This window comes from Apodemus sylvaticus, chromosome 6, assembly GCF_947179515.1.
Source record: "Apodemus sylvaticus chromosome 6, mApoSyl1.1, whole genome shotgun sequence".
Lineage (NCBI taxonomy): Eukaryota > Metazoa > Chordata > Mammalia > Rodentia > Muridae > Apodemus > Apodemus sylvaticus.
In genome coordinates this window covers 100,309,305-100,336,888 of record NC_067477.1, presented here as the reverse complement: position 1 = coordinate 100,336,888, position 27,584 = coordinate 100,309,305, and the positions used below count along the sequence as shown (strand labels likewise).

At 51.5% G+C, this 27,584-nt stretch overlaps 1 protein-coding gene across 3 annotated transcripts in view; it reads left to right on the top strand.

The window, feature by feature from the left end:
• Hpcal1 (hippocalcin like 1) overlaps positions 1-27,346 on the top strand; it is a 105,434-nt gene extending 78,088 nt beyond the window's left edge. Inside the window, exons 2-6 of one of the 3 annotated variants that reach the window (XM_052186061.1) lie at positions 1,789-1,876; positions 7,212-7,290; positions 21,155-21,556; positions 23,000-23,105; positions 26,496-27,346. In XM_052186061.1, the coding sequence (XP_052042021.1) occupies positions 21,179-21,556; positions 23,000-23,105; positions 26,496-26,593 (582 nt within the window). In that variant the 5' untranslated portion in view covers positions 1,789-1,876; positions 7,212-7,290; positions 21,155-21,178 and the 3' untranslated portion in view covers positions 26,594-27,346. The remainder of the gene's footprint in view (positions 1-1,788; positions 1,877-7,211; positions 7,291-21,154; positions 21,557-22,999; positions 23,106-26,495) is intronic. The other 2 variants (XM_052186060.1, XM_052186062.1) reach the window with 2 other exon arrangements.
• The last annotated feature ends 238 nt before the right edge of the window (positions 27,347-27,584 follow it).

Here is a 27,584-nt window from a genome sequence, read left to right as displayed (position 1 = left end):
GATTTCTGCTGCAACCACTGTGCTGTGTGTTCTGATGACCATCCATGGGCTTCCACTCCCTTCCACCATCTGTGTGCACTTTGACCCTATGGGTGTCAAATCAGAAATCCTGGAGCCTATTGAGTCTGGGGGCTTTGAAACACCTTGAGAAAATATGAACACAATGGAGCACAGGTACCCGAGGTCAGTGAAGCTGCTCTGTATACAGCATTATAGAAGACATGCTTCTGTGAAGCCCCTTTAAGGGGCTTACTGAAGGGGGGGGAGACTCTGGGATATGCCTCGTCACTCTTGGCTAAGTGGAATACCCACAATGCAATACCGGGTGAGTGCAGTGACCGTCGATGGTACAGATGTCCCATTCTGGTGTAGGGGGTTGACCCGATGGGTCCAGGGGATGTTTCTGTGCCTCTCTTTCTCAGTTTTTTTTATGAATCTAAAACTACCCTAAAATAAAGTCTGTTAAAAATACGTACGGGAACTGGTGGGGTGGTTCAGTGCTTAAGAGTTCTTACTGTTCTTTGAGAGGACCCTAGTTCAGTTCCTCCCATGTTGAGAGGGTCAACCACAGGTAACTCAAGGTCCAGGGATCTGAGGCCCTCTTCTGGCCTCCACAGGTACCAGCACTAATGTGCATATTTCCACACTAATGTGCACATATCTGGTAGGGAAGTGCATGGCTTTCCAGTCCAGATCTTGGGTTTTGGTCTGAGTCTAAATTCAGGGGTATGTAAAGCACTGAGTATCGAGTGGCTGCTTTGCATGCCGCTCCTGGCACTGATGCAGGGTGATGTAGTGATGTATTCTTGACTTTGTGGTATCTAGTCAACCAGGCTGGGTAGACAGAGGGCAGACACACAGTCCCCACCCCCACCCCCAGTCTGCAGAGCAAGGGGAGCCCCAGGTCCTCTTTAGAACAGTCTCTGGGGCAAACCAGTGCTCAGTGCAGTAAGAACATAGGAACTGTGATCATCGCTGTGGATGGAGGGACTCTGCACCAGAAGGGGAAACCGAGACAGTGTTGTAGCCTAGGGAGAGAAGTTGTGCTCAGGTGACAGGACGTCCCTGTCCCTCCCTGTGAGCCCCACTTTCCCTCTCAAGGAAATGGAGGTAACACTGGGCCTCCCTCCTCAGTCTGTCCTGAGTGAGGATCTCAGGGGACAAAGACAGCTTTTAGTGAAGTGCGAGACTACTTAGGAACAGTCCCATAATCCTGTTGACTGTGAAGAGGCCACCAGTCCCCACGTGGGGAGCAGACAGGGAGGAAAGAGCTGGCTCTACAAAGGGCTAAGGTCCAGTGACTCGTGATGCTGCCTGTGTGTCTCCTTGCCCGGATTGGTGAGGGCTCGTGTGCTAGTTGAGTTGGGATGTATTTTTACTCAATGTGTACATCTTCTATGTGCCATGCCCTGAGCCAGGGAGGCTTGGCTGGGCAATATGGGCTTTAAGGAGAAGGCATCTGGATGGCCCGGTCACCCAGTTGAGTTATAATTAACATTTTGAGCCAGGTTTATATACTGGAGAGCCATGGCCATGAACAGCGCCGCCACTGCCTTTGTGATAATATAGTCCCAGCTGAGGGTGACTAGTATCTCACCAGGCTTCTGTAATGGGGGATTATAGGAATTACACACACACACACACACACACACACACACACACGGTACATTCATGCATACTCATACAAGCACCCATTCGGCTTTGCTTGGGTGCTTGGGGAAAGTGAAGGGTCACTGTGAGCTCATCCAGATGCCAGGGCCCCACGTGACCTGCGGTCTTCTTTTCCAGGGGCATGGTCTAGCAGCCCAGTGAAGCCTGTGCAGCATCCCCGAGCCGTTCTGATCCCTGCTTGGCGTCAGCCTCCACTTGGCCCTAGGTAAGTCACCCTGAGGCCAGTAGGCCTGCAGAGCATTAGGGCTGTGGATGGAAGGAGTGACTTTTGCATAGACTGTGGGGACAGTCTCCTCAGTGATCTCAGGGGACAGGTCAGGAAACTGAGGCTGAGAGGTAAGAAGAAGCCCGTAGGTTCCAGGTCCAGCTCTCGTCTTGGTCTCTCTGAGAACAAGTGTGCCGGTGTTTGTGCCTGTGAGCTTGTCCAGAGAGCAGAGTTGGAAGCCCAGTATAAAAGCACACAGCAGAGATCAGGGCCATCTCTCTCCTGAGTTCCTTTTATCTTCTATTCCCTTTGTGCCTGTGTTCCAAGACCTCCCTTCTTCCTCTCCTTCCCTGAGGTCATACCTTGAAAGAGGGAACAGCTCCCAGAAGGGAGGGGTCAATGACCCTTATCCCTAGGATGAGCCAGGCCTACTTAATCATGAAACCATTGTTTTGGAGGTCATGCCTGTGTCATGGTTCTTTCTAACCCCAGTGGCTGCTACCTCAAGAGGTCTGCAAGATGCAGAGGCAAATGCAGTCAGTTCCCTAAAGACTTAAACCAGCAGCTCCCAGCAGACCTACCCCTCCTCGCCCCCCACCCCAGACACCGAAGCTTCTACAGCATTCATAGAGGGATTTCCAGGGCACGGGGTGTCCTCAGGACTTCCTGAGGGTGGAGTACCTTTCCTGCCTTCATCTTCCGGAGGGAGAGGATATCTCCTACTGCCTCGTTCTTCGCGCCCCCCACATTCCCTGGACACTCTGTCCGGGTTGTCAGTGAGTCTGAAGGGGATACCCAGAAAGAGGCTCTTGTCTTGGGAAAGAGGATCTTTGGGTCCCCCAATAGAAAATAGACATAATGGCATACGGACAACATTGCTGGGACTAAAGAGAGAGCAGTTCCTGAGTCTCTGTGACCGAACGACACCTGCATACATGCCCTCCCAGCCCCAGGGTCCTCGACTCCAGATGCCACAGGTGTGCAAGTGCACCATAGGGTACAGCCACGCCTGGAAACTGATGTCTGGAAGCTGGAGCAGACAGAGGCCCAGGGGTGAAAGTTCAAGCCTGTGGGATCTCTTCTCATCCTGAGGCTCTTGGATGCTCTGGTGTGCGCCCAGTGACTCCTCAGTCGCCACACATACACCTCAGCACTGAACAAGGAGAGTCTGGGTCAGATAGCTCTTTCTAATTGATATAGAACTTTGCCATGGTGTCAGAGGTCAGAGGGGATGCTCAGTAAAAAGATCCTCCTGATGATGGACACCTGCTCCATTCCCACCCACCTGCATGTGTATGAAAGCATGTATATGAAAGTGTGTGTAGGTGTGGGGCCCAGCTTTGCGATAGCTGTCCACCTTGGCAGGCAGTATGGCCGTGTTCAGCGTGTATGGAAAATATGCTCTGTCCCCAGTGAGCGCGAGGGCTCTGGCTTCTAATGGCAAAGAAAAGCGTGAGTCCCCTGCACTCATTATAACATGGAGAAAAGGTAAAGCTGGAAAGAGGTTAGGTTTAGAAGCGCGTAGAGGCTTCCCTTTTGGATAAAGTATCCCAGGAAGGCTAGGAGGTGTGAGCATAGAAAGAACCCAACGAACAAGGTGTGGGAGCGAAGGCCCAGTGGCAGCTGTAGGAACAGAGGCAGAAGCAGCTGAGATCTGCGTGGCCGGAGGGGATGGGAAGGTGGGTCAGACAGATGTGGTGCTGTGAGTCACAGCCTGCAGCTCAGAGCTCAGCGTGCACTGAATGACAGCTCCGGGGTTTGTAGATAATGACTTTTGCTTGCAGGTCTCAAAGATCAATGTTGCACAGAGAGGGCTATTTGGCTAACAGCATCTTCCCAAACAGCGGTTCTCAACCTGTGGATCATGACCCCCGTAAGGTTCACATATCAGCTATCCTGCATATCAGATATTTACATTATGATTCATAATAGTAGCAAAACTACTGTATGAAGTAGCAGTGAAAATAATTTTGTGGTTGGGGGGGGGGGATCACCACAACATGAGGAATTGTATTAAAGGGTCACAGCATTAGGAAGGGTTAGAACCGTTGCTCTAGAAAATTCTGGGTTAATGGCTGGAGATTGGGTATGCTGTCGGAAAGAGCAACCAAGCTGACCCCACTCAGTAATGATGCCCACGTAGAGATGTCTTGAAGATCCTAGGTGACATCTCAGACAGCGGACCACCCTGGCTTTCCTGGAGTAGATTCTCATGGGGGCCTCATGGTTAGAGGGTAGGGTATAGGAGCGGGAAATCTTTCCTGTGTTGAAAGTCAGGGCTTATTTTTAGGACAACAATGACTTGGCAGTATCAATGTCCTCTCTAACTTTATCTCAGAAGGTTGTGCTTGGAAAACAGTGTTGACAGTTGTGACAACAGACACAACTGCGGTGCACGAGGCCGTCTCAGAGGGATGGGAAGCAGTGTCCTCACGGGCTCTTGGGGAAACCTACCCCATCCCCTCTCTTGCATACTTGCTCTAGCTCAGGCTCAGTGTAAGCTAATGCCCTGGGCCACTGGTCAGCACAGCCAGCCTGGATCTTGGCAGCTGGAGAACAATTTAACTCCTGGTCACCTGGGTTCAGTGACCCTAACAGGATAGAGCAGGGGACTCCTTTGAGGGCTTGTCCACACCTGTGGGTAAGAGGTCTGGGTTCCCTCAGTCAGAGCTGAGCCAGCTCAGACTCCTCCCACCTATAGCCTGGCCTCTCCAGGTGGGGTCCATGTCAATCCTTTTCTTCCCCATTCCCTGGCCCACCCTGGGTACAAGTCCCTGAGTTCCTGAGACAGCCCAGGTTTCCTCTTTCTCTCTAGTTGATCTTTTGAATGGTCTTGGACTTCCCCCACCCAGTGTGTCAACTTTCAGGCTAGAAATACTGAGAGCACAGGAGACTGAACAAATGTTTCACTGCTGGCAATTGCTGGGGTCTCCAGGTCTCCAGAAAGCCCACTCTTCGACTGGAGTTAAGACTATGGTTTAGAAAGGATGGACGACGGGCTGGGAGACATAGATCAGCTGATAGAATGTTTGCCTAGCATGCATGAAGTTCTGGGTTCCATCTCTAGCATGAACTGGTATACACACTGTTACACACACACACATACACACACACACACACACACACACACACACACACACACACACACCTGTAATCCTAGCACTCAGGAGATGGAATCAGGAAGATCAAAAATTCAAGACCAGCCTCAGTGACATTGCGTGTTGGAGGCCTGTCTTGGAAAAGTCAGGCCTCGTTTTAAAGGGGGACAGGCAGGGGTTGGTGGGGCAGGCTGGACCAGATCAGACAGAGAAGTGCAGAAGTAGGGCCGAGTGACAGGTGCAGAAGCATGGGCAGGACAGTGCCTGTGGGCCCCAGAGCCACTGTCAATGGCTGGGTCTTCGGGGATCTAAAGGAGTGCCCAGGCAGCCTGTTCCCTCCCCCCCCCCAACTTCCTTCCTCCCATGAAACAATTACTGTGGCCTTCCTGTGTATGTTAATTGGTCATGAGATCAGTCCCAGCTGTGCCCTGGGGAACTGGAAACCAGCCCTGTGCCCTGGGTGGGTAGAAAGGGAGTAGTTGGTTCATCTTGAAACTCAGCCTCTGTGCCCCCTCACCGGCTGCCCACCACCTGCCTGGACACTGTATTTGGCAGAATGGGTACAAACTCCACGCAGAAGGAAAGGACCCAGGCCTCTCTTGTGCAGTCAGCAGTGAGCATCCCACACAGCTGCACATGCCCCTTTCTTTGCTCAGGGGGTTCACATAGTAGGTCTTCAGTTAATGCTTGTCACCGGAGCGTCACACAGTTAAGATACTCAGTTCATGCGTGTCACCGGGGCTTCACATAGTAGGTATTAAGTTAATGCCTGTCGCTGAGGCTTCACATAGTAGGTATTCAGCCTGTCACTGCAACTTCATAGTCAGGTTTCTGCTTGGCTCTGAGGCCCCATGCAGATCGCATGGCTTCTGGGCCTGTGATAGCAAGATTCAAAATAGCCAGAGGTGGCTTTTCCAAGCTGCCCACGCCATTCCTCATAAACATGTTCTCGCCTGGACTCAAGACTGTAGCCGCCGGGGCTACTGAGGGGCCGTAGGCACATCCCTTTCCCCTGCCTAGCCATCTCTGTGAGGAAGGGAGGAGTGGTGATGTTTTAATGAGCATGACTTACTGTTTTTATTTCTTCCCAAAGACATTAGCTATGAGTCAAATAGCTCGTGCACAATTCCCTGGAGGTTTTCTTCAGAGCTTAAAGAAAAAAAAAACTGATTTGTGGAGTGGGTTACAGGAGCTATGCTTGCAGCCCCCAAATCCACAAGCTTTGTTGAGGACCACCCATCACGGGGGTCCCTTGCCCTGAGGACAGATCCCTGTGTTGACATGTAGCCACCTCATCTAACATTTAAGGTGACATTTCTCTTGGTTGGCTTCTGCCCAAGGCATGTTATTAGAATGTGGCTGGAGCTCTTTCACTGGAGACACATGAATTCTACTGCTCCAGTTCACGGGGGGGGGGGGGGGGGGGGGGGGGGGGGGGGGGGGGAACTGTGAGGTGGAACTCTAGACATCAGTCAGTCAGGGACCTGGGCGAAATGTAGCTTTCTGCTGTTGACAGGAAGCAGTGAACCTGCCAATCAGGAGGGTAGGAAAGGAGCATTCATGTCTAAGAAGGGAGAGAGCTGTCTCATGTACCGTAGAAGCCAGCCCTGTGGAGGAGTCGCATTTTAGGGCTGGGATCTATCTGCTCAGGACTGCACTGATCAAAAAGCCTTGTGTTGGGAAGCGCCCTCCCAGACCATTCCGAGGCTAGCAATGGTCAGTCTTGTGCAAGACTGTTTTAATCCGTCATTACAAATGGGTTATAGACCCCAGGCCTTTCCCTCTCTGTTGCTTCAGGTTTTTATTCTGGCTTTCACCCAACTTGAACCAACCTTCAAGAAATGAAATCTGAATTCCCTGGTATTTGATGGTATTCATTTCCTCTTTCTTTCCCTAGCCTTCCCTCCTCCCACACCCTACATCCACCCGTTTCTCCATTCCTCTCATACTGTTCCTTACAGTCCCAGACTGCTCCGTGTATTTCTGCTCTAGGTCTACACTGTTCTGTTGTTGTTGAGTAGTGTTGTCGGTTGTGAGTCATCCATCATCCCCCTTAGTGTGCCTGGAGGGGTAACAGAGCCGGAGCCGGGCAGCAGGAACAGACTTGCTAATGATGGTCTCCCCGAAAACCTGAGCCTGCGAGCTCTTGAAACTTAGCAGCTTCGAGGGACCCCTGAGTCTGACCCCGTGAACTGCCACCTCAGGTATCACATGTCCATGCTCTCTGTGTTTCTTAGTGACTCTGAGCACACCGAGGCTCCCTCTGAGGATCTCTCTTCCCTGGCCACCAGGCGGCATCTTCTCCATCTGCTCCAGGTTAGACCTATTCGCCCAGCGCATCTTCAGGCCAAATCCGTGCACACTTGGTAAAGGTGTAAACAGCGGTTGAAGGAGTGGCTGGGTGAAGGAATGGGCAAATGGCTCGTATTCTTGTGTGTAACAATGGCGAGTTCCCAGGGGGCAAATCTGCAGTCCTATGTGGTACTCTGAGGAGTCCTCCCTCTAATAGCTGTTCCTCCTGAGCTATCACTGGGGCTAGGAGGGATGGGAGCCTCTTGAGTAGTCAGTGAGGTGACACATCACTGTATTGGGGGAGGTGTGTGTGTGTGTGTGTGTGTGTGTGTGTGTGTGTGTGTGTGTGTGTGTGTAAGCTATGCAACATGTATAGTGTGAAGTGTGTCACTGCCTCAGGGTCTCTATCCCTCACACCCCTATCCCAAGCAGTAGGCATGGGCTTCCCAGTATACATGCTACCGTGAGAGAAGGGGCCTTCCTCCTCCTGAAGCCTCACCCCTGTGTCAAGCAAGCTGCACAGAAGTACTTAACCTGCCCCTCAGCACCAGGAGCCTCGGCAGTCCCAACCCCAATGTTTGCCTGACAACATCCTTCCTTCCCTCCCCTCATTTCCTCTTTGAAGTACAGGAATTAGAACCAGAACCATCACTGGCCCCACCCCAGCGATGTGTTCAGATCACAATGACCCCAGGCTCTCTGCCAGCACAGGACATGGTTTTTAATGCCACTGCACTAGGCGTGACCTGCAAGAGAAGCTTTCCAGGTCGGTGGCTTCCCACCTCCCAGGGTGCAGGACTCTGATGGAGCCCGCTGAGGAAGCCGGGGGTCTTTCATGATAAAAGTCCTCCAGTTTCACCACCAAGCGTTTGCCTGGTGTTTCAGTTTGTCTCTGGCTCCACATAGCTTCCATTTCCCTTCCCTGCATAGAAATACTTATGCTGTAAACTCCACACACAGGGACCTTCACTCTTGGTTTACAGCTAAGGAGACAGGACTCAGAGAAGTCGAGCTAGCCAAGAACATATGGCTAAAGAGGAAGCCTGGAGGCAGGGATTAACCCAGGAGCCACCAAATCTGCATGTCCCTCTGCGGCCTGACACAATAAACTGCAGTTCCTTGTAGAGAGGGACACACCGAGGCTCAGTCAGGAACAATGAACGATTTTCTACCCTGCTCTATGCTAGGCCTGGCTCAGCACCCTGGAGTTACTGCTGGACCCTCCCAGGAGTGTTGGGTGCTGGCCACTGGCCAGGGCAGCCTGAGTCATTGACCATGCAGAGCCAGTCCTAGAGGCCCCGTGCCACTCCCCTGTCCCCTGGGGTAAGGCCATTGCTGGCTTCTTGGCCTGCAGCATCGGAGCACAGTTGATATAGTTCTGTTATCCCAGCCAATCAGGAGCCACGTGTGAGTCATTCCATAGCTGGCCCAGGAGACCCCGAAGAAACTGCTGCACCAAGCCAGGGGGACCAACGTGCCAGCGTTAGCCTGGGTGCTGGGCAGCAAGGCAGAGAAGAAGCCCATGCTGGCTCCATCCCACCAGGACTGACTGCACAAGACGTCCATCGTAGAGGGTCTGAGGGAATGAATCCCTCGGAGGTCTCTACCCCTCTCCTGCTTGCAGTAATGTCTTGCATATCCTTCAAAAGAGCACAGAATGCATGCTGTGCCCCAGTAATTTCAGCAGACTGAGGAGTGTCTTGAGTTCAAGGCTGGCCTGGTGGTGTGATAGAAAGACTCTGTCACAGCCAGGTGGGCAGGGGGGGGTGGCACACCTTTAATCCCAGTACTCAGGAGGCAGAGGTAGTTGGATCTCTGTGAGGTCCAGGCCACACTGGTCTACACAGCAAGTTCCAGGACAGCCAGGGCTACACAGAGAAACCTTCTTTCAAAAAAAGAAAAGACTCTGTCACAAGAAACCAGGGGAGGAGGGAGAGGAGGAGGATAGGCTGGAGCTGGCTACAACTGTTGGTAGAATGCTTGCCTAAGATTCACAAAATTCTAAAGTCTGTCTCTAAGTACTGCACAAAATTCATGCGGTGGTGCATGGCGCTAATCCCAGTCCTTGGGAAGGCCGGAGGATCAGGAGTTCAAGGTCATCATCCTTTACATAACAAGTTCAGTGTCCAGCCTGAGATACATGAGACCCTGTCTCAAAACCACAGAGTGTGTGCTCAGCCCTCAGGAGTGAGACTGTGTTTATGTGACATGGGTGTCTGTACCTCTGGCTCAGCCTTGAGCTTCTACTGGCCGGTTGAGTATCGACTGTGTCCTGAGCTTTTGACTGGCTAATTCTCCAAGGCTTCTATAAAGCTTGGAGATTTATAAAATTTATAAAATTTATAAAATTTTGGTGAGGAACCTTAGGGTCTGGGCAAGCCCTGCCTCTCATGCCTTTCCAGCTTTCTCCATTGCCAATTGGGTTGGTCATCTTGGTCGTGTTCCATGTTAGCTGGCCAGACCTCACTCCCTGTGGGGATGCTATCACTTCCTCACTGGGCAGCTGTTGTGCGCTGCAGGGCAGTGTGTTCTCCCTAGCTCTGGCCCTGGCACTCACTCACACATTGCTTTTTGCCTTCCCCTCCTCCACTGCAGGGAGCTAGCTGCCCAGATGTCCTGCTGGTCCCCTACTGCAGTGGAGGCCCGTGAAAGGTCTGGTTTGGTGATGCTTACTGTGGCAGCCCAGCCATCTCCCAGAGCATCTTTGATGATAACGACCTCTTGGGAAGGAACAGGAAGTCTTACTCGGGACCCCATAACTGGGTTGGCTGTCTAAAAGAAGGACATCAGCATCTGGCTAGTGGGCAGCCCCTAGTGTGACATATTCCTGAGTATCTACCCTGCTGTCACTATTGTGCCAGAATGGTCTTCTAGAAGACCAAGTCACCCCCATTCCTCACATTCCTTCCTGAATCCCTAACCCTGGAGGTCACAGAGTCTCCTGAGCCTCATACTGGGCCTTTGAAATGTCATACAGCCCTAACTCACAGTTATCAAACAGTACATGTACCCTGCCCTATTTGGGGGCACTGTGGGGGTTCACGGTGGTGGTGGCAAACTATTAAATACAGAACTGCCGTGCCAGAGAGTCTGAGAGAGGGAGTACTTGCTGTGTGTAAGCATGAGGACCTGGTTTCAGATCCCCAAGTAATGAGCCATGTATGGCCCTGTGCCCTGTAACCCGGCACTATGGGATGGAGACAGCAGGGGCCAATCCCAGGATCTTTCTGGCCAGCTAGTCTAGACAAAATGGTGAATAGTACTCTCAGGGTTCAGAGGGAAGCCCTGACTCAAAAACAGGGGCAGGATCCTAGGGCTCTGTGCTTAAGAACAAGTCTGCTCTTCCAGAGGACTTGAGTTCAGTTCCCAGCACACACATCTGACTCTGGGAGCCACTGGTAACTCCAGCTCCAGGGTTCTGACTTCTCTCACCTCTGTAAGTACATGGCGTACATACATGCAGACATGCATGTGAATAGAAATTTTAAAAAACAAGATATTTTTAAAAAGAAAAAGACTGCTGGGCAGTGGTAGCATACCCCTTCAATCCCAGCACTCGGGAAACAGAGGCAGGAGGATCTCTATGAGTTTGAGGCCAGCCTGGTCTATAGAGTGAATTCCAGGATAGCCAGGACTACACAGAGAAACCCTGTCTTGGGGGAAGGGCAGAGTAAAGAGAAAAGAAAAAAGAAGAAAAAGACATTCTCGTGTCAACCTCTATATCCTTCATGGGCAAGCATGCATTGTGTATGTGCATAAGGATGCATATGTGTATAACACACACACACACACACACACACACACACACACGAAAAGAAAAGGGAGAAATCTGATCTCAGGAAGTACTCTGAAAATCATAGGACCAGAGTTTGAAGCTGGTTGTGAATTGATGCTAATCCTAAAGGTCTCTCCCAAGAGGGAGCACCAATACCCTCTCCGACACAGACAGGAAGGTCAGAGGGGTGGAGGAACTGCAGCTGCAAAGACCCTGGGGCTGAAACATGCTTACCAGGATCCAATGAGGGAAAACCAAAATAACGATGCCCTAAAAATGTAAGTCTTAATAGAAGGACAGAAGTGCCATCAGGGTGTCGGAGAGACTGACCGTGGAGTCTAGGAAATCTACCCAAGGAGTGGCGGGATGTTTGTGTCTGAACAGGCTGCCGGGTGTGAGTAGGAGCTTCCTGGGTGACTGGAGTGGGTGTGACCCAGATGAGCCTAGCTTAGTGAGGACAGTCACCACATGACCCCCTTCCTGTTCCAGTAAGCAGTTTCCGGTAAGAAAGAAAGTTCTTGGGGATTTCCTGTTCTTTTCTCCATCTCCTCCGGCTCCCCAACTCATGTGGGGAGCAGAGCGAGAGAGGTCAGGTGGTGCAGGGCGGGACTCTCCGTGCCAGCTGCCCCTCTTTCTCCTTTTACATTGAACTTTTACCTCGTTGCTTAAGTTTTACGTGTATGGATTAATATGTGTGCCATGGGCAAGTGTGGCCGTGGATGTATGTAGGTCAGAGGACACCACTGGTGGGGTTCAGTTCCCTCTTTTCTACCACGTGAATTCCTAGGCTTAAACTCAAGGTTCGTGGCTAGTGCCCTTTACCCACAGAGTCATTTCAATGGCTCTGCTGTCCCCCACCCCGCCCTTTTTTTTTAGCAGTCATTGAGGCTCTGGGGAGTTGGGAGCGGAGCTCCTGGGGAGGAGGGGCTTGAGAGTCAGGAAGGCTTTGTAGTGGCTAGTGCTGTGACTTGGGACCTGTGTCTCAGATGACAGGCTGAGTTTGCATGCGGGTGGGTACCCTAGCCTCCCTCCCATAGTCGTAGATCTCACTGGGAGGCTGGCTGTTGTCCCACTCAGAAGAGGAGGGTACCTCTCTCACTGCTGCCTTCTGCCTCGCTGGCTGGGGTCAGGTTTCCGGGCCCTTACAACTGGCTTCTCCAGAGAGAGCCAAGGTAGCCCTGCAGGCTAGGTCCGTGGAACGGAGGTGGACTGTGGGATGGGAGCGTATTATCTTTCACTCGTGGGATCAGTGAGTGAAGCGAGCACAGGATGCCAAAGGGTGCTAATCGTCCTGCACAGGATCCCCGTTTGGTGGCATCAGCTCTGGAGTCCTGGGTACTGCTCAGTGCTGTCCACCAGAAATATGATGGCAGCTACATGCATATGTAATATGAGATTTTCCTACAACCACATGGAAAGAGGGAAGAGAAACGGGTGAGCGATGCCCACAGCCTGTTGGATTTAACCCATTGTGTTCCAAAGCGGGCCCAAATCCTGTGTGTTTTACACTAAGGACTTAACTTGAGTTTAGACTAGTGTTTCTCAATCTCCCAAATGCTGTGACCCTTTAATACAGTTCCTCATGTCATGCTGACCCCCAACCATAAAATTATTTTCATTGCTACTTTCTAATTTCGTTACTGTTACAAGTCACAATGTGTTTTCCGATAGTCTTAGATGACCCCTGTGAAGAGTCCTGCAACCCCCAAGGAGTTGGCACCTACCCACTGAGAAGCTCTGGTCTAGACCTACTGTGCTTTTATGCTTAGTTTAGAAACTGAAACGGGTGTCAGCCAAAGGCTAGGGAATCTGCCAGCCTGCCCCCTCTAGTGTCCGTCCAGCCTCAGTGCAGCTTGTGTGGCTCCAGGTGCATCTCCTGCTACACTTACCAGGGCGGCAGAGGGCTGCTGCACTGAAGCGAGGCTGAGGCTGTTTGAGTCTCACCTACAGCAGGGAAGAGGAGGGGGAGGGAGAGGAGGAAGAGGAGGAAGAGGAGGAGGAGGAGGATGGGGGAGGGGGAGGAGTTTCACCATAAGGAAGAGCACAGTTGAGGCTGTTTCCCCCCTGCCACCTTCTGTTCCACCTGACATGGCTCTCCATCCGCCAAACCCAGATGGTTGGTTGAAGATCAAATCCACAGAAGACTCACCCAGTCTCTCCTGAGTCCAGGACTTCATCCAGGATTTGGTACCTGTATCTCTGACCACCTTTCCTCCAGCATCTGTGTCTAGCAGCCTGTGAGGTTTGGCAGTCTGACTGATGAGATTGCTGCGTGGTGGAATAAACTGTGCCACTCATGTTCGTAACCAGCGCTGAGCTGTGGTTAATGGGACATTGGAGCGCTGGGTTCCCAAGGGCCTCTCAGCGACAACACAACTGTGCTGTTAGCAAAGCTTTCTACTCGCCGTACCAAGCTTGGGTTAAATATTTTCACAGAGCTCCCCAGCTACCTTTTTGCTTGTCCTTTACTTTACAATCCAGTGTTTTGAGGACAGTAAGAGCATATCAGAGACCCAGGGAGAAGGCAGAGGAGCTGCTAGCTCCCTTCCCCAGTTCCCATTACCAGGAAGTCACATGTCTTCGATACGCCAAGGCTGTTGTCTGTCTGATCTAAGCCCTGCAAGAATATGAAGTGCTTTAAGCCAAGGAGGTGACTGTGTTATCCCCAGGGACCCTCATTCTTCTCCCCCCACCCCCACCCCACCCCCACTCATCCCCCCAACCCCCCTGCTAAAGACGAAAGTAGGGTTGTCTGATCAACGAAGCCTGGGTTAGTCTGATGGCCAGAGCTAGGTTAGTATTTCTTCTGGGGAGCACACACAGTGATTTTTCTGTCCCTGCAAAAGTGTTCGAGTTTTGTCAGGTGCTTTCCCAGACAGCTAAACATCAATAAGGCTGGCTAAGGCTGGCTCGGTTGCTTAATGAATAACAGAGGGGTCACGGGGTGCGCAGCACTGAGCCCGTCTCTCATCCTTGCCGCTGTCTCCGTGCCTCCAGGAGAGCTAAAATGAGGCCTTTCATATTAAATATTTTATCCAGGTCTCTGTTAGGCGTCTACGGGCGAGTGCCAGGAAGCATCTGTGAGACCGCCAGCGTTTGTGGGCTCCACTTAGCAGTTTCATGAAAGTGCACATTAAGAGATCCGGCGTGGCTTTGACAGCCACTTTACTGGCCGGGAGCTTCTGTGAGGTACCAGCTAAGTGCACCTTGGAAACTCATTGCCTCTCAGGATATGAGCAGGGAAGGGGCCCAGGATAGAGCACAGCCCAGAGGACAGAGCCCAGCTCTAACCTGGATCTTCTCTTTCTCCATGGACTGTTCTGCCAACTCCTAGCTGAGCCAAGTGAGACCCCCTTACCAGTCCAGTCCTGTCATCTCCCACCACCCCTTCTGGGCCTTCAGTTTTGACTCTAAATGCCATCTTCCTAGACCAGCCACCTAATTTCTCCTGCCTAGGAATGTACAGTAGTAGCGCAGGGCACAGTAGAGTGGGGACTGCACCCCAGTATGGTTCAAGCGTCTATACTTCAAGAACCCGAGACTGGAAAACACTGGAGCAGGTCCTGACCACCTGCTCAAGTGTTGGGTGGATCTGTCGGCCCAAGTTTCCATATGGCAAGAAGGAGGCTAAGGTGGGCGTGGGGGCCTTTCTGCTGCTGGGAGCCAGCTTTCTTGCCCTCCCTGGGGTTCTTTAGCCAACTTGCTCTATGACTGTTCGTCCTCTGTCCCAAGCCTCTGTACTGGATCCTCATCCCCTTTGGAGATGGAGTGTGGGTCACTGTCACTGACCGCACTGAGCTGGGCATTTCCACGGCTCCGGGCTGGCTGGCTGCTGGACGTCCGTGAGTCTTAGCAACACTTAGCATTGTACAGGTGTGTTTTCCCATCTGGGTGTAGTGGAGCATGGCAGGGCAGGAGGCCCCTGCTCCACGAGTCCCTCTAGGGCTGGGCCTCCTTACATAGCGGCCTTCTTTACTGGAGTTTCAGAAAAGGGCCAATCCTCCCCTCTCTTCCTCTATCTCATACTGCCTAAGCCATCGGTCCCAGGTTCTTAAGAGGACCAGACCCACTCCCATTGACACTGCCCTTCCTTTGAGTTTGCCTGCAGGAGCATATCTTCAAGCCATCGCTCCTCTCAGAGCCAGGTCCTGAGGCTCAGACCCTTCCTTTTCCCTTTTCTACATCCCATGGACCCTCAGTGCCTCAGGGATAGCCCTAAAACATGGTTTGAAGGCTCCCAGGGGTCTCCACCTCCTGATGCTTCAGCCTTGTTCTTTGCATACAGAGAGGGTCACTCAGGGTCTACTTGGATGCTAGCTATGTCCCAGCCTCCAAATTAGTAGATCCTGGGAACAAGGGTGTGTGGGGGGGGTGCGTGTGTGTGGAGGGGGTGGTGCAGTGTGGTGTGTGTGTGATGTGGTGTGTCTGTATGTGTATGTGGTATGTGTGTGTATATGTGGTGTGTGTGGTGAATGTATGTGGTGCGGTGTGTGTGTGCTGTGTGTATATGTGGTGTCTGTGGTGAGTGTATGTGGTGTGGTGTATGTGTGTGTGTATGTGCTGTGTGTGTGTATATGTGTGTATGTGTGTGTGTGTGTGTGTGTAGTGTATATATGGTATGTGTGTGGTGAGTGTATGTGGTATGTGATGAGTGTATGTGGTATGTGATGTGTGTGTGTGCTGTGTGTGTGTTATGTGTGTGGTGTGTGTGAGATGCTGTGTGTCTGCACGTGTATATAGTATGTGTGTACTGTGTGTGTATGTGGTATGTGTGGTGAGTGTATGGTGTGGTGTATGTGTGTGTGTGTATGCTGTGTATGTATGTGCTGTGTGTGTGTATGTAGTGTATGTATGGTGTGTGTGTGGTGAATGTATGTGGTATGTGGTGTGTGTGCTGTGTATGTGTTGTGTGTGTATATGCTGTGTGTGTGGTGTGTGTGAAATGCAGTGTCTGCATGTGTATGTGGTATGTGTGTGTAATGTGGTGTGTGTGTGTATACACAAAGCATGCATTCTGCCTGCATCCCAGGCAGGAGGCAAAGGCTGGGCAGAGGCACACACAGCCTGGATTCTCTGAACTATTTGAACAGGAGCTGGGAAATCAAGCATCTCTTCCCGGGCACCAAGGCTCTGTGCACTGCAGCTTCCTCCCCACAGATATCTGTAGAGCGGGTGCGAGGAGTTTGGCATTTTAGCAGCATCTGTTAGATGATAAATCACGGGCACAGCAGTGCTGTGTGTTCAGTGAGGTGAGTGGATGCTGCGTGCCTGAGCTGAGGACCAAGGCTCTGGGGCCTGGCTGAGGCGCAGGGCTGCGGATCACGAAGAGGAGCGCAAGCACAGGGCTGGCCGTGGCGGCAGCGCAGCTGTTTCCACACTGCCCTCTCTGGGACTGTCCTACCCACACAATCCACAGCCAGGCAGCCTGGAGTCAGGCCTGGCTCACCTGGGAGAGGTTCTGCGGCTCTCGGAGGGTCAGTTTTCTGGTTGGCAAGATGTATCTGATGTGTGAAGTTTCTAAGTAGACCCCAGTCCAGAGACGCCATACAGGTCTCCCCACGTGAACAGTTCAGTGGTGAGGGCCTGGGAGCTCCGTGGCTGCACCAGGTCTAGGTCCTTCTCTCTCCGATGCTAGTACCTGAGCAGGAGCAGGGGACCCACACCCCCACCTTGGTCCAACCTGGCTTCTCCACCTCTCACCTCCTACCACCCCAACCTCTGCCCTGCTTTCTGGGGTCCCCCGCCCACCTTGTTTCACACAGTCAGCCTGTCAGCCTCCTGAGGGCCTGCGTCCTAGCAGCTACCTTCCTGGGCTCAGCTCAGTGTCCCCTCCTCTAGGTCCTCCACTTCCCTTCTTCTTCCTTCCTCCCTCCCCCTCCCTCTTCCCCCCCCCCCCCGTCCCTCCCTCCTTTCTTCCTTCCTTTCCCCCTTCTTCCTTCCTTCTTTCCTCCCTCCCTCCTTTCTCCTGTCCCTCCCTCCTTTCTTTCTTCCTTCCTTTCTTCCTCCTTCTCCCTCCCTCCCTTCCTCCCACCTTCTTTCCTTCCTTCCTCCTTGTCCCTCCCTCCATCCCTCCCTCCCTCCCTCCCTCCCTCCCTCCCTCCCTCCTTCCTTCCTTCCTTCCTTCCTTCCTTCCTTCCTTCCTTCCTTCCTTCCTCATCCGTATTCCTAGAGGACCTTGGACAACTCTTTTTGCACCTCTTGTCCTGCTCCGCTCCAGGATTCTTTGGACCAACCATGGCAAGGTGTTCCACCCTCCCCAACTGATGACTGCCCTATTCTAACCTCCGCGTCCGTGTTCCCACTGTGGCTTCTATCTTACGTGTGTCTGGTTAATTGAGTTTCCAAAATGAATTACCTACAATAAAACCAGGGCATTTCTATCTCTTCCCAAGGAGCCATGACACACTCTTACGCTGTGTTGGGGTGTGGTCGGAGCACCTGGATGGGGGACCCTGGACAGGGGGCTAGCTCTTTATCTATGTGCTTATCCTGGGCCTTTGGTGACCCCTCAGCCACGAGCAGTCACATTTGTCCTCTCAGGGCAGACTCTCTGTGGCTGGAGAAGTTGGTATGGTGGGCTCCTGTTCAGAGCTGGATGTAGTTAGCTTCTGGAGGAACTTCCGGCCAGCACTGGCCACCCCATCAAGCTCCAGTGAGAAGCTGAGCATCCGGCCAGGGAGAGGCTGGCTGACTGGTGGTTTAAGCCCAGGTTGTAGGTGAAGCAGGAAGAAAGCACTAAACTTTAATAGAAGCAAGGCTGTGAGACAGGGAGAGAGAAGAGGAGGAGGAGGAGGAGGAGGAAGAGGAGGAGGAAGAGGAGGAGGAGGAGAAAAGAAGAAGAAGAAAAGAAGAAGGAGGAGGAGGAAGAAGAAGAAGAGGAAGGGGAAGGGGGGAAGAAGAAGGAGGAAGAGGAAGAGGAAGAGGAAGAGGAAGAAGAAGAAGAAGAAGAAGAAGAAGAAGAAGAAGAAGAAGAAGAAGAAGAAGAAGAAGAAGAAGAAGAAAAGGACCTGGCAGTCAGCCATCAGCGGGGACTCCGGGGTCTGCGCCTCTCCACGCAGGCTTCCAGCACCTTAACCTTTTTGGTTTTGTTTTGTTTTTGAGACAGGCTTCTCTCTATATATATAGACCAGGCTAGCCTGGAACTCAGAGTCATCTGCCTGCCTCTGCCTTCTGAGTGCTGGCATTAAAGCTGTGGGCCACCACCCAGGCTCTGACTCTGCTTCTTGTTCCTGAAGCCCCTCCCAGACAGGCCTTAGCCGACATTGTTCTATCAACTCAGAGGTCCTTAGACAATGCCACCAGTCAAGAGCTAGGGGCTAGGCCACTGTGACTCGGGCATGCTTCTTCTTTGAGTAGATTTTGAAGCCAAGGGGACTGGGATCCTGGCGAGAGGGCCCTTGCTGTTCTTGCAGAGGCCCGCAGTTCAGTCCTGTTCCCTACACCCACATGGTGGCTCACAACTTCTGTAACTCAGTTCCAGGAATCCGACTTCCTATTCCGGCCTCTGCAGGTGCCAGGCACACCCGCAATGTATTATATAACGAGAAAAAGTCTTGTAACATACCATATAAGTAAATATTCTTAAAGCATTGAAGGAAAAAAAAAAAGGGAAAGAACCTAGGGACACATTTCAACATCTTAAAATTGCAAATGCGCCAGGCAGGGTGGCTCACACCTGGGACTGCTAGACAGTGGAGGCAGGAAGGTAAGGGTGCAGGTCATCCTCAGCTACACAGTGAGTTTGAAGCCAGCCTGAGCTACATGAGACCCTATTTCAAAAAAACAAATAAATAAAATTACAAAGGAAAACATGGCAAAAGGTCCTTACAAGGTTCTTGACCATCCAGTCATTTCTCCTCCTCAGCCAACTTTACTGTTTCCAGTAAGTTCTTCCAGAGGAGGCCTCCACAGGCAAACCCATCTGACCTGTTCTCACGCGGCAGCAATCACCACATGCCCATGTGTAGATCTCTCTCTCTCTCTCTCTCTCTCTCTCTCTCTGTGTGTGTGTGTGTGTGTGTGTGTGTGTGTGTGTGTGTGGTGAGACAGGGATTCTCTGTGTAATCCTGGCTGTCTGAGAACTTGCTCTGTAGCCCAGGCTAGCCTTCCTTGAACTCCCATCTGTCTGCTCCTGTCACTGCACGCTGGGGTTAAGGCATGCCCCACTACTGGCCTGCTTGTTCTCTCTCTTTGAATATAACTTTTTGAGACAGGGTCTCGTGTAGCCCAGGCTGGTCCTGAACTTGCTATATAGTCAAGGATGACCTTGAACTCCTGATCCTCCTGCCTCCACCCTCCAGTTCTGGAATCACAGATGTGTGGCACCAGGCTAACTCAGCTGATGATTATTTCTGATAGGATACTGTGGACATTTGAGTTGGTTGTTTGTGCAGGGGAGGATGTGTTTAGATAAGTGAACATGCGCTTTACTTTATTGAAAGGCAATATCAAGCTGCCATATGTCTGTGTTGGACAAGGAACTTTAAATATCTCATAGTCATGTAGATAAGTAAATAAAATATGTGCATAGAAAGCTGACATCCTGGGAGAGGGGTGAAGAAGACAGGACGTAGCGAGTGATCCTGAGTGCATGTCTCCTCTTCCTTAACAGCGTCCAGCCTCTTGTGCTTAGAATCCATAAGCCTCCTAGCATTTCAGAGTGGCTTGCTTCAGGACTTGGGTAGAGGAGACCCACCCACACTCATTCTTCTGTATGTTTCAAAAATAACTGAGCTATGCACGTGTGTTGTTACTGGGAAAGAAAGAAAACAAAATCGAGGTAGCGAAGTGAACGGGTATTAATGTCCAGCGACCGATCGCTGCAGGGTCTCACACACGGCCTTGTGGGAGACCGCAGTGATGCAGGCGTTCCAGTGGAACACAGTCCTGGATTTCTGTGGGGAGGGGCGGGGCCTGTTTCAGGCTGTTACCATTCACCAACTGATCGATGCTAATTCTAGATCTCCCTGCCAGAGCAATATCTTAGAGGCATAACAGAAAGCGGGGGACTTCCCGAAGGTTTCCCGGTGCCTCTATTCTAGGATAAAAACAGCATCATGGCGTGCGCTGGTAACTTCTCCCATGTGGAGGGGGAAGGGAGGTCTTGGGGGTCTAAAAGCCCCTGTCAGTATGCTTCAAAGCTTTCTTAATACCCGGGTCCCTTTGAAACCCTACTTACCCAGATTTACCTAGAAATCTGGATCTGGGTAGGAATGGGGTTGATAAATGTCACTTATAAAATTAGGATTGCTGAAGTTAAACTCTGAAAGGCTAAAGCCATGGTCCTGTTCTCTGGCCTCCACCCCAAGTCCACTCAGGACGGGTGTCAGTCGGCTTATAAACTGAACCTAGCTGACATCCACCTGCCCAAACAAATGTATCTGTGACAAAGAAACAAACGAATGTGCCGGGTCCCCCAAGAGAAAAAGAACTAGCTGTTCAGAGCAAAGGGTCAGGATCAGGTCTGTGAGGCCCCTGAGCTGATGCAGAGGGGTTTGTCTCAACCCTGACTCTTGTTTAACCCTTTCCGGTTCATTCCACTGATTTTTAGCTTGCCTCCCCCGTACCCTCACACCACGATTCTGCATGCATGCTCCAAGTAGACCGTGCCTAGCCATAAGAAGATATGCTTTCTGTCTTTCTTAGCATGGTCTGGGTTTTACCATGTGGTGTGAAACCATTTTGTACCTCCTGACAAGAGCCATCCAGGACATGCTGAAAGTTAGAGCTTGCACTGTCATGGTCTTGAGTTCTTCTAGCCCTGCTAGGTGTCATAACCGCTTTAGGGATCAAATGACCCTTTCACGGGGTGGGGGTGGGGTGTCACCTAAGACCATCTTGCATATCAGGTATTTACATTATGATCCAAAACCATAACAAAATTACAGTTGTGAAGTAGCAACGAAAGTAACTTTATGATTGGGGGTTCATCCCAACATGAGGAACTGTATTGAAGGGTTGCAGTGGCATCAGGAGGGCTGAGAGCCAGTGCTGTGGCTGATGGCACTGGGCATTCAGGGGATGTTGCTTAGCCAGCTTGGTGGTAGGGTGTGATAGGAAGCCAGGCCTGGGGTCCCAGGCATCCACAGCTCACCTCGTGTCTTTGCCTCACAGGTTTAGTCTCCACCGCCAGCCGCCATGGGCAAGCAGAACAGCAAGCTGCGGCCTGAGGTACTGCAGGACCTGCGGGAACACACGGAGTTCACCGACCACGAGCTGCAGGAGTGGTACAAGGGCTTCCTCAAGGACTGCCCCACCGGCCACCTGACTGTGGATGAATTCAAGAAGATCTACGCCAACTTCTTCCCCTATGGAGATGCCTCCAAGTTCGCCGAACATGTCTTCCGCACCTTTGACACCAACAGCGATGGCACCATCGACTTCCGGGAGTTCATCATCGCACTGAGCGTGACCTCTCGGGGCAAGCTGGAACAGAAGCTCAAGTGGGCCTTCAGCATGTACGACCTGGACGGCAATGGCTACATCAGCCGCAGCGAGATGCTGGAGATTGTGCAGGTACCGGCACTCGGCAGGGCCAGGAATGGGGGGTGGGGGTGGGGTGAGCTAGGGGAGCCGGTGTCCCAGCCCCATGCCCAGCCCTGTACTCTTTATGATCACCATGACACCAGGTCATTCCTCAGCCCACTTGTTACCTGGTGTCCTAAAGGACTGCAGGTCTTTGCAAAGAGTAACGCTAAAAGCCAAGCTTCTATCAATTGCTTATGAGACATCAGGCCCCAGCTGAGCTCATCCACTGGGCTTATTCTGTAAAATGGGTCATATTTTTACTTTTAATGAGATCTGGTGCTCAGACAGGTGATTAAGAATTATTGGAGCAAGAATTGGAACACCCCCGTAAAGGCCAGGAGTGGCTGAGCATGCCGGAAACCCTAGAACTAGGGGACAAGTGAGTCCCATAAGCTTGTTGTCAGCCTAGCTAAAATGGTGGGCTCCAGGTTCAGTGAGAGACGGAAGATAACACTGTGGACACCAGCATTCCTATCTGGCCTCTGCACGGGTTCATCTGCACACATGTGTCTAACACACACACACACACACACACACACACACACACACGTTAGCTGTCTGTACGGCCTCCTGTAAAGATCAGAACGACGCAGTAAAGGACGAGTAGCGGTCCATCCTTCACAGGAGTGATGCTCGCGTGCAGCCTGCATTCTTCCTGCCGTGTGCTTCAAATCGTCTCTGTATTTGGGTCAGTGAGATGGCTCTGTGGGGAAAGGTGCTTGCTACCAAGCCTCGTTCTAGGGTTTCATCTAGGGTTCCCAGAGTTCGATCCCTAAGACCCACCTGGCAGGTAAAGAGAACCAGCTTCCACAAGTTGTCCTTTGAACTCCATGTGAGATCACCCCTCAATACATACATACATACATATATACATACATACATACATATATACATGCATACAATAAGTAAAGTAGTTATATACAGTGCCTAATGCAGTAGCTATAGATGTTAATAATACTTTGTATCATATCATTTGGGAAATAATAAGAAAAGGTCTATGTACCTCCAGTTTCTTTTTCTAGACGATTTCCTACCTGTAGTTTGTTGAATCTGCAGATTGAGGACCCACGGGTGGGCAGGGCTCAGTGTATTTCCCCTTTGATCTTCCCTCCGAGCTTTCCCAGCTCCCCACCAAAGATCCTTTATATCTCTCGGACAGACGCTATGCCCTCCCCCCTCCCGCCCCCACACTCCAGGCCAGGAGCCCTCTGCCTTTCCACCACCCCAGCTGTATCCTGTGCTCTTGAACATCACTTAACCGTTCCTGGCTCCCTTCACCCAGCACCCTGTCTGTGAGGTTTGTTCTGATGAGAGAAGGGTCCTGACCCAGACGGGGAGCACTCTGCCCTGTCCGTGCTCCTTGGTGGGCTGAGTGAGGACCATCACCCACCCTCCATCCTCCCGAGCACACTCACAGATGCCCCTTTGCAGGCCATCTACAAGATGGTGTCCTCCGTGATGAAGATGCCCGAGGACGAGTCCACGCCCGAGAAGCGAACAGACAAGATCTTCAGGCAGATGGACACAAACAATGATGGTAGGAAACATGGGGGGGATGGTGGGGGTGGAGGGAGGGTCGCAGATGTGCCTGTGAAACTGTTGATGGCGCAGAGGTGTTCGGGGTACACCCTCTGCCATACACAGCCCTGTCCCTTCCCAGCCCACTTGATTCAGCTCTGCTGAAGGGAGGGAGACTAGAATTCAGAGTCAGGGACACCTAGCCTGCATCCCTTCCTATGACTTTACAACCATAGGCATGACAATAGACCCTCCGAGATGTAGGCTTCATACAGGTTGTCTTAGTTTGGGTTTCCATTGCTGTGATGACAATGACCACAAGCAACTTGGAGAGGAAAGGGTTTGTTCACTCAGTTTCCATATGACAGTTCCTCATCAAAAGCAGTGAGGGCAGGAACTCAGACAGGGCAGGAACCTGGAGGCAGGGCAGATCCAGAGACTATGAAGGGGTACTGCTTACTGGCTTGCTCCTTCTGCTGCTGTCTTATAGAACTAAGGATCACTAGCCCAGGGTTGTACCACCTACAATGGGCTGGGCCCTCCTCCATCAATCACTAGTTAAGAAAATGCCCTCTGGTCAGGCATGGTGGCACATGTCTTTAATCCCAGCACATAGGAGACAGGAGGCTCTCTGTGAGTTCATCTACAAAGTGAGTTCTAGGATAGCCAGGGCTGTTACACAAAGAAACCGTGTTTCAAAAAACAAAAGAGAGGGTGAGAGAGGGAGAGAGAGGGAAAGAGAGAGAGAGAGAATGCCCTATAGGTTTTCATGCAGGCATTTTATTGAGACATTTTCTCAATAGAGGCTGCCTCCTCCGTGATAACTATAGCTTGTGTCAAGCTGACATAAAATTAGCCAGCACACATGGTGATGGAAGGAGTGGTCTTCCTATTCCCACAAGTATATTCGGGGAGGGGAGGCAGGTATACCGGTGGCCTAAGAGGTAAGACACTGTGAATTAAAGGGCTTTGAGTCTTGGGATCCGAGAGACCGGCCAGGCCATCATCCCAGGATGTGAGGCACCCCAGTTACTCCCAGGGCTCATCAAGCACAGAAGCCTCATCTGTCTGTGGTCATTGTACCTAGGACTCTGAGGTCCTACCGCAGCTGCAAAAAGGCAGGTCTCAGGAGGAGGTGAGGTGGTGAGACGTCACGTCCTCACGAGGACATGCCCCGTGTCCTCCTGTGCCTTGGCTGACTTTCTCCCAGGACCTCAAGCAAGGGTGAGGCAGCAGCACGGTGAGTTGATTCTGCCTGTCTGTGGCTTTGTAGGGCCAAGACTGATTGGCTTTTGTTCCAACACGAAAGGCAGCATTAAGGAAAGAAAAGGCCTCCTGGGCTGTGCTGAGATTAAATGTACGCTAATGCACAGGAAAGTGCTGTGCGGGGGGCCTCGAGTGCTCTGCGCAGGTGAGCTGGGGACGGGGCTCAGCGGGACTCAAGGCTCCCGTGGAACTGTAGACAGCAAAAAGCTTTCCAGACAGCAAGGAAATGCTTTTCAAAACATGTCCGCGCACAAAGCAAGACGGCCTCTTGCCTAGCGCTGCCTTTCAGCCAATTTCAAAAGCGTTCTTTACTCTTCTCGCATATAACTATGTGACATCGGGGCTTGGGTTCCGACAGACCGTCCTGAGGCTTGGCCACCTCCCAGGCTTGGCTTTCTTCTCCATGAAATGGGGATGAGCCCACTTGCGTGGGCGTGGGGCTGAAGTAGCCCCATGCTGGCGGCACACTTAACATGGGGGGGGGGGGGGTGCGGGAGCGTTGCTTCTGATTGTCTAAGCCAAGAGCCTCACCAGCTTCAGAGCGGAGACTGCGTCCCCACCGCACACTTGCCCAATTGTTTGTGTCTTGCTGTGGAGGCCACTGAGCACACAATCCGCCCAGTCAGCCAGGGGCTGCTTGCTAGCACTCAAGAAAGGAGAAGGTGGGGCTTTCAGAGAAGCTGGTACAGGCAGGAACAAGACTAGGACAGTGAGGGTGCATAGCTCTCATCCCCCCGAAGCTGGTAAGAGTCTACACTAGGAGGCGCCGTGAGAGTTTTAACTGTCAACTTGACTCAGTTTAGAGTCACCTCAGAACTCTTTTTTTAAGATTTAGTATTTATTTTGTACATGAGTGTTTGCCTGAATGTATGTTTGTATAATATGTTAGAGGCCAGAGAAGGGTACTGTGTCCCCCTGGAACTGGAGTTACAAATTGTTGGGAACCGCCCTGTGAATGCTGGGAACTGAATCCAGAACCCTCTGCAAAGTAGCAACTGCTCTTAACTGCTGAGCCATCTCTCCAGCCCTAGAAGAGAGTCTTCTTTGCTTGCTTTTTGCTTGTTGGTTTGTTTTTTAGAGACAGGGTTTCTCTGTGAAGCCCTGGCTGTCCTGGAACTTGCTGTTTAGGCCATGCTAGTCTCGAACTCAGAGATCCACCAGCCTCTGCCTCCTGAGTACTGGGATTAAAGATGTGTGCCACCACTGCTCAGCTCAGAAGAATCTTAATAAAGACTTAGCTAGATCAGTGGTCCTCAACCTATGGGCCCCGACCCCTTTGGGGGATCAGATGAGCTTTCCCCAGGGGTCGCCTAAGACCATCGGAAAACACAGATATTTACATTCCGATTCATAACGGTAGCGTAATTACAGTTATGACATAGCAATGAAAATAATCCTGTGGATGGGAGGTCACTAAACACTGTATTAAAGGGTCACACATTAGGAAGGCTGAGAACCATTGATTTATAGTGGCAGCCTGTGAGCATACCTGTTGGGGGTTGTGTTGGGGGTTAATTGGTGTGGGAAACCCCGTTGTCATTCTCCAGGCCTGAACAGTATAGTAAAGGAAAAAGCAGGGTATCAGCCAACCGCTGAGTGCTCATATATCCATTCTCTCTGCCCTGTGACATTTTAAAGCTGCCGCCTTGACTCCCTGAAGTGATGGACTGTAACCGAGAACTAAATCAAAGAAGACTTCCTCCCTTAGGTTGCTTTTAGTCAGGGGATTCTTATCACAGTAACAGAAATGGAACTTGGCCAGCACCCACAGTTTGTCCTATCTCCCCAGCTGCCGCAGATCATGGTGGCTCTCCGGGCCTCTAGGTGAGGCTGGGAGCTTACTTACAGAGAGTTCATTACTAAACCTGGTGTGTTGTGCTCAATTCCCATGATCTACGCCGGGAAAGGAGAACAAGTTCTTACAAGTTGTCCTCTGACCACATGTGTGCCTCAACGTGGCATATGTGCCCATATACATATATAGAGAGAAAGTAAATAAATGTGTACACGCATATGTAAAAAGAACTAACTGTAAATGCCCTAGAAGTGGTGAATGGAGACTAGATATTGTCCATTCTCCAGGGGGTTCCAGACTTTAACTAGAGCACTGGCTAATCCTACGTCTCCTGCTTCCATCCCTCAGGCAAACTGTCCCTGGAAGAATTCATCAAAGGTGCCAAGAGCGACCCATCCATTGTCCGGTTGCTGCAGTGTGACCCCAGCAGTGCGAGCCAGTTCTGAGGGGAGTGGGCTTTTGGACAGTTGTGAGAAACACGGTCTTGACCTGCCATCTTCAGCTTTGCTTGCAAAAGTGGATTCCTCCGTGATCTCCCCTGCTCTCCCGGGACCTGGGTCCAGGCAGCACACGGCACCCACCTGGCCTGGCCGGCTACGGCTTCCCCCTCTATCTGATCCGTTCCGTGTCCCTCCCCGTCCAGTCCAGGCTGGTTCCTTCCAAGGGTTCAAGCATTCTCGGCTGTAGGGTTCCTCTCTGCACACAGAGGGCCCAGAGGCCCTTAAGGATACCAGACAGGATTTTCAGTACCTTCCTGAGACCAGCTGATTTATTCTGTGATCCCAGGTGACTTCTCGGGGATGAAGAAGATGGAGAGTAGACAGGCAAGCCCTTCCTGTGCATGGATCCACCTCCCTTGTTCATTTTCTCTGACCAAAGCCGCTTGCACGTATATACCGTGGTCTCCTTACTTTTAATATATGAGTTATGTGTACGGTGAGATGGACTACAACGTTTAGCCCCTGTATTTAATGCCTCTGACTGCCTTTGAAGCATGGTCCCCTGTGGCCTGTGATTCCCCCCACCCCCCAAGTCTGGCTGTGCTGTGGTATTTATGCATTCATGATTTGCCTGATTCCACAGGAGATACATGCATGCCCAGGGCTGTGGACATCTGCCCTCCGTCCTGCAAATACAGGTGTTTCTGTGTGCTCCGTCCTTCTGTTGATTGGTCTGGCATATTAAAATGATCAAATAAACCAAGGTCTATGAGTTTCCTGTGTTGCCGCAAGCACCCTGTGGTTCTGCCCCTCTCCAGTCCCTAGCAGTAGCGGGCCCTTGACATCTAGCTGTTGTTGGTAAACACAGCCCCTGGGGTACCCTTCTAACTGCCACTGTGTCTACACATATTCTATGCCTGTTCTACAATAGCTGGCTAATGCCAAGAAAGACTTGTGAAAATAAAGGGTGACTGTTCTTGGCAGGTCTGACTGTGAC